The sequence below is a fragment of the Ceratosolen solmsi genome, unplaced genomic scaffold, assembly GCF_000503995.2.
Source record: "Ceratosolen solmsi marchali unplaced genomic scaffold, CerSol_1.0 scaffold93, whole genome shotgun sequence".
Taxonomy (NCBI): Eukaryota; Metazoa; Arthropoda; class Insecta; order Hymenoptera; family Agaonidae; genus Ceratosolen; species Ceratosolen solmsi.
Genome location: NW_011948453.1, coordinates 598,918 through 608,047, shown reverse-complemented (window position 1 = coordinate 608,047; position 9,130 = coordinate 598,918). Strand labels below are relative to the sequence as shown.

The 9,130-nt window shown below is 20.1% G+C and overlaps 1 protein-coding gene across 1 annotated transcript; it reads right to left on the bottom strand.

Moving 5' to 3' along the window:
- Positions 1-2,274: 2,274 nt before the first annotated feature.
- Positions 2,275-8,866, bottom strand: LOC105366698 (CD151 antigen). The gene is made up of 5 exons (XM_011505228.1): positions 8,688-8,866; positions 7,545-7,736; positions 5,726-5,899; positions 3,844-4,005; positions 2,275-2,625 (listed from the first exon to the last, which is right to left on the bottom strand). Exons 1-5 carry the CDS (start codon positions 8,805-8,807, stop codon positions 2,479-2,481), a joined length of 795 nt encoding a protein of 264 aa, XP_011503530.1. The 5' UTR covers positions 8,808-8,866; the 3' UTR covers positions 2,275-2,478.
- Positions 8,867-9,130: the final 264 nt, after the last annotated feature.

The window sequence follows — 9,130 nt, the reverse complement described above, 5'->3', positions numbered from 1 at the left end:
GAAAGATTATCCTACAATACAACTAATATAATCATAAAATACGTACGTTCTTTCTCTTCTATTACTTTCTTAATTCTTGCTTTAACTCTTTGGCTGATACATTTATGCACTCTAATTTATATTCTTTAACAACGTCTGTATATTAAAATATACTTTCATATTTTATAAACTGTTAGTCTCAATTTAAATGAAAGACAACACATGTTCTTAATAAAGGTCTGAACACATGTTCCTAATAGAATATATGGTGAAAAATAAAAGAGAATATGATTATAACCCATGCGTTTATATGCATGGATATCGTTAGTTTAATTCTATTCAAAGAAAAATAAATTTCAAATAATGTAATTTTAATTATTTTATTTTTAACAATATATCAAACACATTAACAAGATTTATAAAATTATCCAAATAGAAAATGTATAATTTTTATTGGCTAGTAATACATTTTCTAGTATTAAAATGAATCAAATTATTTATAAATTAGTAAGGATAATAAGGAAGTATATATGTATGTCGGTTTATATCATGAATCATTATTTATTAATATACTAATTTACTTAAAATTATTTTTCTACATTGTACAAATTATATTACTGAAAATATTGTTACAATGAAAAGTGAAAAGCATATATTATTTAAAAATATAGTTAAAAAATGTTGATAGTTATTGCAATATTCGAGAAATACATTTTAATAAATACTGATCAAATATATTTAAATATATTATTTTGATATAAAATATATACAAAGAATAATATTAGTATGCTATTTATTAAAGCACTATATAAAGTTATCGGTATATACATCTTATAACTGTAATCGTTATTTAGTTGGAAATATCAAATTTTAATATATATATATATATTAAAATTTATAAATTACATTAAAATAAAAAAATAATATTGTTCTAGATGTAACAAAATTGTTATGACAACAATAAAAAATTTAGTATTTCATAAGGGTTAACCAATTCGTTAATAATTTATATAATTTATTATGTTGATTGTTAAAATAGTTGTGTAATATAAAACTAATAATATTAAAATACTATTAATTAAAATAAAACAGTAAATTGATATAAAATAATAATTTATATTAATTTTTCTGTTTAAGTTAAAAATTACTATTACAACCTTTAATGCACAATGATATATGAATTTAAAGGAATACACTCAATAGTATTGATAACAACATAAGAAATTCAATGAAATTATAAAATTATTTTGATTATTAATTTATTAGAAAATTATGAAATAGTTTCTTCTGTTAATAAGAAAAACAAAATACATTTCGTTTTGTTTTATTATTTCATTGACTAGAATGACTATTTAAAATTTAAATAATCTTTTGCCGTCTATAATCCGTATCTAAGAATAATCAATGTATGATTATAAATGGCTTATATATTATTTACATTAGTAAGGCACATATTTTTTCTTATTATTAATAAAAGCTTGTATATACTACTTATTTACTTTTTTATTATATCAATTATATTATGAAAATAATTAAAAATTATATTTGCATAATATAAATAATTATTTTTTAATTATTCCACTATATTTAAGTATATTATGATATACATATATAAGCTCTTAATATATAAATCTTAATTTTGTTTCAGAAACATACAGAAACATAAATTGAAAACATAATTACCATATCTTTTAGAAATGAATATGCCGATGTTTTAGTATGTACGTTCTTAAAATGATATAATTTCTGATTTTTAGAAAAAAATTTAATATATAATATATGTATATTAAAATCGATTAAATTATTCAATATTATTAATATTTGAGATTGTTCAAAATTACATGATTAACGATATTATAATATCCGACTTCCAATTATGTATTTTATTTTTTATCCATTTTCTAGTTATTAAAATAGATTAATTGTTAAAAATTATATATTTCACATAATTTATTCATTTTTTATATTATAAGAATATAGTAAATACTTTACTAACACCAATAAATCTTCAATAAATATATTTTTTTTTAAATATAACGTTGAGCTTATTGTACTTTCAAGAAACAATATATTTGAATAAATAGAAATAAAAAAAATGTGCTTATCGAAGATATTGTTTATTGAACAAAAACTTTTACTTTATATTTTTTTTAAGCTTAAATGAAATGAAATAAATGTTCACATTACTGACTTAAAAAATTTTTTTTTTATAAGACTTAAATTTGAAATCTTTCCCATATTAATTTTCATTTTTAGATTATAAAAATTATATTTTTTAGATTATATAATTATACTAGTATATTGTATATAGTAGTAAAAGCATTTCGATTTTTATTTACAGCGTTCCATAATATATTCTGTGATATATCAGTTACAATCTTGTAATAATGAACAACCATAAATAGTAATTTTAAAGAACCACATTGGTTCCTGTAAGGCTAGATTTCGATACATCGATATTAGAAGTGACCATTCTCATTTTTTTCGGAATAATAACACTCAGTCATCAAAATCATATCTGAGTTTAATATAGAGACAGGAACCAAGAATTATCCCAAAAATCTCAAGTACAGACAAGCCAAGTCCAATCGCACCAAGAATTATCAAGTGATCCTTTGTGGTCTCCAGAAATTTATAGATACAACCCTGTAAAAATGTTATAATTTAATAAAATTTTGGTAGAAATGTTAATTTCTCTTAATAATCTAATTTATTTTATTAAATTTATAAATTTTTCATTCAAATTATGAAATAATTATATTTTTATTAATATTAATATTAATAAAAATAAATATGGATATATATTCAAATTTTAATTATATTAAAATGTTTAGCTAAACATTTTAAACATTTTAAATATTTTGAACATTTGAATCGTTCATTCTTAACGTTAGATCTTTTAAAAGAGGTTTCCGCATATATTTCGATTACAGTCGATAATGTTAAATATTAATATTAGTTTATAATTTACAGAAATTAGATGTGGATAACATTGAATTTTATGAAATATAGTAAATAATTATTTAATCCTTAGTAATTATCGAAATGTGTAACTATGAATAAATGATAACATTTATTACTATAAAGTATATATCTAAGCAATGTAATAGTGACTTTTATAGAAATTGTAAAAGAATTGCCGTTTATATTTATAATTATATTAATGTTATAATTACTTTTTACATAACATTTATTTATAAATATGTATACTATTTGTAAAATCAAAAATCTTTAGAATATAATATTAAAATATAATATAAGCATGAAAATTTAAATATAGTTTTTCGGCTTGCACACAAATTTTTATATTGACGTTTATTAATTAGCTCACCACGAACTGAAATTCAAATCGATTATTTTAAATGACTCCTTACATTGACTTATCGTAATTTATATATATATATATATATATATATATATATATATATATATATGCGTGTCAGTTACTTCATAAACCTAAATATAAAAATTTGTGTACAAACTAAAGAAATATATTAAAATTTTAATACTTAACAGTATTAATCAAATTAAAAATTTTCTATTTTCTTATATTAAAAAAATATTACCTTTCTTAATGCAAATGATTTATATTTAATTATTAAAGAATTTTGATATTACACAATATTTCAATGTCAATCATATAACACACGTAATTGATACACTAAATTATATGAACAATTACACTTTTCAATATTTATATTTAGTTACGATAATGAATATAAATAGAAACATAATCAATAAGTGTTGTCCAATAGATATTCTATTATTTATACCGCGTATAATTTTTTACTATCATTTAATTAAAACCTTATTTTTAAAATAAATAATTCAAATAAGCACTGTTAATAAAATAAAAGCACTTACGGAATATTGAATATTTGATGGATGGTCCCGTTTGCCACATAGGAAACTTGGTGTTTTACAACAACTATCTGGTACGAGATTTCCGTTTTTTTGTACTTCCTCGTCTTTATACCACTCACTCATTAACCAATCTTCAAATCGTACAGCGCCGCAACATTTAAACTATAAATTACATTAGCTTAATGAATTTATACATATCATATATATCTCGAAAAGTAAATTATAGGTTCATTTAAACTTAGATTTTTACTTTATAATAATTTCATATAGCAAGCTTCCTCTATTTATTTATAGAATATCGTGAAAATCACAACAATAGCTATACAATATTCTATAATACTTTTTTAATATAATCACAAAGTTTAATATAATCTCAATTGATAAACTTAAATAATAATTTTCTATATAAAACCTTGCATTTCAATACATAGATAAGCAAACAAATTTATCTTCATCTTCACAATATTCATGAATTATTTAAAGTACGTCGTATAAGCTATCGATTAATAAAATATTCATTTTAACCATTTATGAATTTATATATATTCTAAATAAAAATGATGATCTATACTTGTTACATCACCCGTAATTAATACATTTATATCTCTATTTATATTATTACCAATGAATAATTAATTTCTAAAATTAATTAAATTAGATAATAAATACAAACAATTTATAATTTCTGATAAAAAATAGAAATATATCAACAAGAATATTGAGTTGTCAAAATATTACAAGGAATTAAATATAAAGTACTCCTACAAATCATTGATGGATATACAATCGTCTTAATGCTGTTAGCCAAAACTCTCAAAAAAAGAAAATTTATGTTTGAGATATTACTTATTATTTTAACTCAAATAACCAATTGTAAATTGATACAATTAATATCTTAGAAACTGTCATAACAATATTTATATTTTTTCTATATAGTGACTTTCATAGTATTACAATTATTACAAAGACCAATATTTTCTTAAAAATCTACTATAAATAATGGTAATTATTTTAAGATTAAATTAAAATATTTTATAAATATCCAAAAAAATTTAATAAAAATGTTGAATTCTGCATTACAATGTTTAATAGAAAATGTTTAATATAATATAACAAAATTCGTATGTTTCTACTATGTTCAATAAATAAATTTTAGAATTCTGTTAAATAAAATAGCTATAAGCGTCTTTGTTATCCAAAATTAAAACCTTAAAAATGGCATGGCATTAATTTGGCCACTTGTCAACTGGCTGTGTTAATTTTATAAGGATTTGTCATTTGAACTGTGAAATCCTATAATATTCTCATTTTTTTACTGTTACAGTATACAATACTACAATATTTTTATTACAGTTAAGGTACTTAAAATAGAAATAAGAGATAAATTTAGAAATTATAAAATTGTACGAATTTTAAAAAAAATTATTTATGACACTTTTTAGTTAAATAAAGTAAATTAATTATTCAAATAGAATTAAAAATTTATACTGGTTAACTAGATATACAATAAATATAGATTAAAGTTATTATTAATCGTCGCGTTTAAAATAAATTATAATTTAATAAATCTATTCCAATTTTTGTTTATATATTCTGATTTCAAAACAAAATTTTTCTAAGAGCAAATTAGTAATAGCTATCATTTTAATAATTTAATTGACAAATGCATTTAATTACTAAAATCAAATTTTAGATGTTTAAATGGTTAAAATAAATATTAATTATTTAATTAATTAATATATTATTGTTACGTTCGTATATCTTATTTAGGTATTTGTTATTTGCATTGATAATGTTTATCCTATTTATTTTATTACACGATTGATTTAATAATTAATAATTCATATTGAATGTTTGAACTACAAATTATTAGTTTACTTACTTCTTGCTGCATTTGATCAATAGCAGATGTCTCTCTGGATTTTAACGAATAAGTTTCGAGAAAAGTACGATTTAAATTTAGTCTTAATTCTGTTTCCACCTGTTCTTCATACAGTCGAGCTAATGTACCCACTCCTGCTTCCAATACAAAGATACTCATCACAACAAAAATATACTAAAAATAGAATAAAGAATTATATTTAATAAGCTATATAAAAAGTTTTGTAAATTATAATTTAAATAATTTTTTAATAAATCAAAAGTAATTATAATCTATTAGTGACTATTACGCAGTTTCACCGTTTCCTCATGAGCTTAGTGGGTGCATTTGACACATTATTATCATGCACTATTGTCATCTAAATTCCTCATGATTTTAGTAAATGCACTAATTAGCTTCGAGATAATATTTTTAAGTAATTACTGTTCTCTACTATTTCCAAAATCACGTGATTATCGTGATGACTATTCGGATTTACTGTATTTGTGGTTCCGATTTCAATATTCAAAGGAATAAGTGAAGCAAATGGCTTCACGCAGAATTGGCTCTAAATAAATAAATTGAAATTGAAAAAAAGAATAAGAAAACCAGAGAAAAATAAATAAACTATTAATGTGTTGACATTTTAATAAAGAATGATAATTTTGGCACCATTTTTAGAATAATACAATGAAAACACTAAATATTTAGTAGCTGCCATAAATTATCTGTCAAAAATTAAGAAATTAGTAGTCATTACTATGTTACTGAAATTGATGCTTTTTTTTTTAAATTTAATTCATGCTTTTTAATAATAATTGAAAAAAGGATAAAATATATTCTCTTTATAAATGAATTAAAAATATGATAAAGTCTTAATTGCATCAAGAAATAAAACCTAGAATTGTTACGTTTAATAAATAAATATTTTATACAAGAATTTTTGCAATTTTTAATTAAATTTTCAAATTTTAATAATTTGAAACATTTGATTATATATAAATTTAATGTATTATGCCATTCAAAAGTATATTTAAGACTTTTTTTAAATCCTCATTCATAATTAAAAACATTAATGAAAGAATTTGTTATTTTATAAAACTCCAGAATAATTTAATTTTTATTTTCAATATATATAAAATATACACAATTTAATGTTTTATACATTTTCAAACACAGTAATTCCTGATAAAATTTCCAGTTATTACTTGAAATTGTTAAATGATATTCATAAATGATGAATAGAAAATTTTTTGTATTAAATATTATATAATGTTTAATTAATATTAAACATGTAGTTTAATATGAATAATGTCTTGATTAATCACTAATTTATTAAATTATCATAAATAAATTTTATTTAAAACAACTAATTTATATTAGACATTAAATAAGCTTTGGAATTCTTATAAAATTCTATTAAGTTATTCGTGTATTTTCTAGTACTTTTATTAAGTTTACAGTTTAGTAGGAAAATAATTCAAAATTTAAATATAATTTTAGTTAAAAAACAGCTTGTCTAAAACTGGATATTCAAAAATATAGAATAATTCTACGCAAAATATGAAATGGAAATATGAAATTATTTTTTATTCAACGCTTTCTAGTATTAAAATGTAATAATTTTTTAAATCATTCTACTTAACTTGATGTTAAATAACCTAAAAATATAATCTATAACTAATTTAAAAATAGTTAAAATTATAATTAATTTAAAAATAATTTAAAAATAATTTAAAAACTTAATTAAAAAATAGCATATTTTATATTTATATAAATATATGAAGTAAAAAGAACACAAAAGGAATCTATTAGATAAGTAACTTTCACAGGTACGTACCATGAGTAATACACATCGATTTTCTGAAGTCACACCTCCACAACCGATCCAACTTCCGATTATTGCTAATACTCCTGCAGTAATAAGTGCATAAGCCAAAACAGGATAGGTCGATGTTGTCATAAGTGAAATGTAGCTGTGCTTTACTACAACTGTCCAAATACCAATCCCACCCACTACGACACCAGATAGCTATAATAGGAATACATGTAAGCAACTATTAATACTGTAACATTTAATCTTTTATGAATTGATTGAAGAATTCTTAACAAATTACATATCAAATTATAATATCTGTAATTAAAACTCCTCGACATTATGCATTTAAACGAGACAATGCAGTTAAAAGTGAAATATCTAAAACATTATTTCTACCATACAATCACTATTTGGTCACATTTACTTATATGAAACTCTAATTGTATTGAAACATATTGATATGCACATTTGTATAGTTTACAAATGTACAAATCTACTTGTGAAGATTTTTACATGTTTTAAATTAAACTCATTATTAACTCAAATTATGGATACGTACAAAGCTAATAGTTTACATTGTAAATTTTTTAATACTGAGTTAAAGATATATTCCGTCTGCTTCAAATTTTTTATTTAAACTTGTAGTATCTATAAAATATGTTTGATACAAATAGAAAATACTTAAAAAATTTTTTTTGAAAAATAAAATAATGATAAACTTTAAGTTTTTATTGCAATTTTTATATTAACTTTATTTATTGCTCTTTTAAGGTAACTAAATTAATTTTTTAATAAAGCGTTATTAATTAAAATTTACAACATTCATATTTTTTAAATAAATACTTACGTAGGATAACAACTAATTATGAATTATTACTATTTTTTATTATAATCATAATAATATTTTAAATATAATTGTCGATAATAATATATTTTATAAATTGATAATATATAGATTTAAGATTTATTATTAATAAGAAATTTTGAAACTCAATTAAAAACATAATTATATTATAGTTGAAACATTATTTTTGTATGTTAGTACGGCTAAAGAAAAGATTAATATTTTAAAATACATAATCAAGATTTACTTATTTTACAAGATTTTCTGTATCTCAAACATAGTTTATGGAAATACAAACAATGAATTAATATAGTACTTACAAATAGTACTACATTATAGATATGAAGAACGTATTTCAGAAAATTAATCGAGCAGCAACCATCATCACGGTTTCGAATTCTGGTGTTCGTACCGGGCAACTTATCCACTCCTTTAGCCATTTTTTAAAATAATATTCACCTTTTAATGTTGCCTATAAAAATCTATATGATTTTTTTACTTTATGATTTTATCGATGTTCTGAAATTTGAAAAGTATGTAAAAATGAATTTTTATTTATGGTACAAATGAAATTACAGCGTAAAAAAACAATATTACATGAAATATAAAAATAGGTTATAAAAGTTTCATTATTTAAAAATTTTTTATTAATTATAACTCATAGTTTCGTGATAAAATATATTTAATAAAGAAAATAATAACTTATAAATTATTAGCATTTATTATTGAAATTTTCAAAGTGATAGACAATAATGGTTTATAC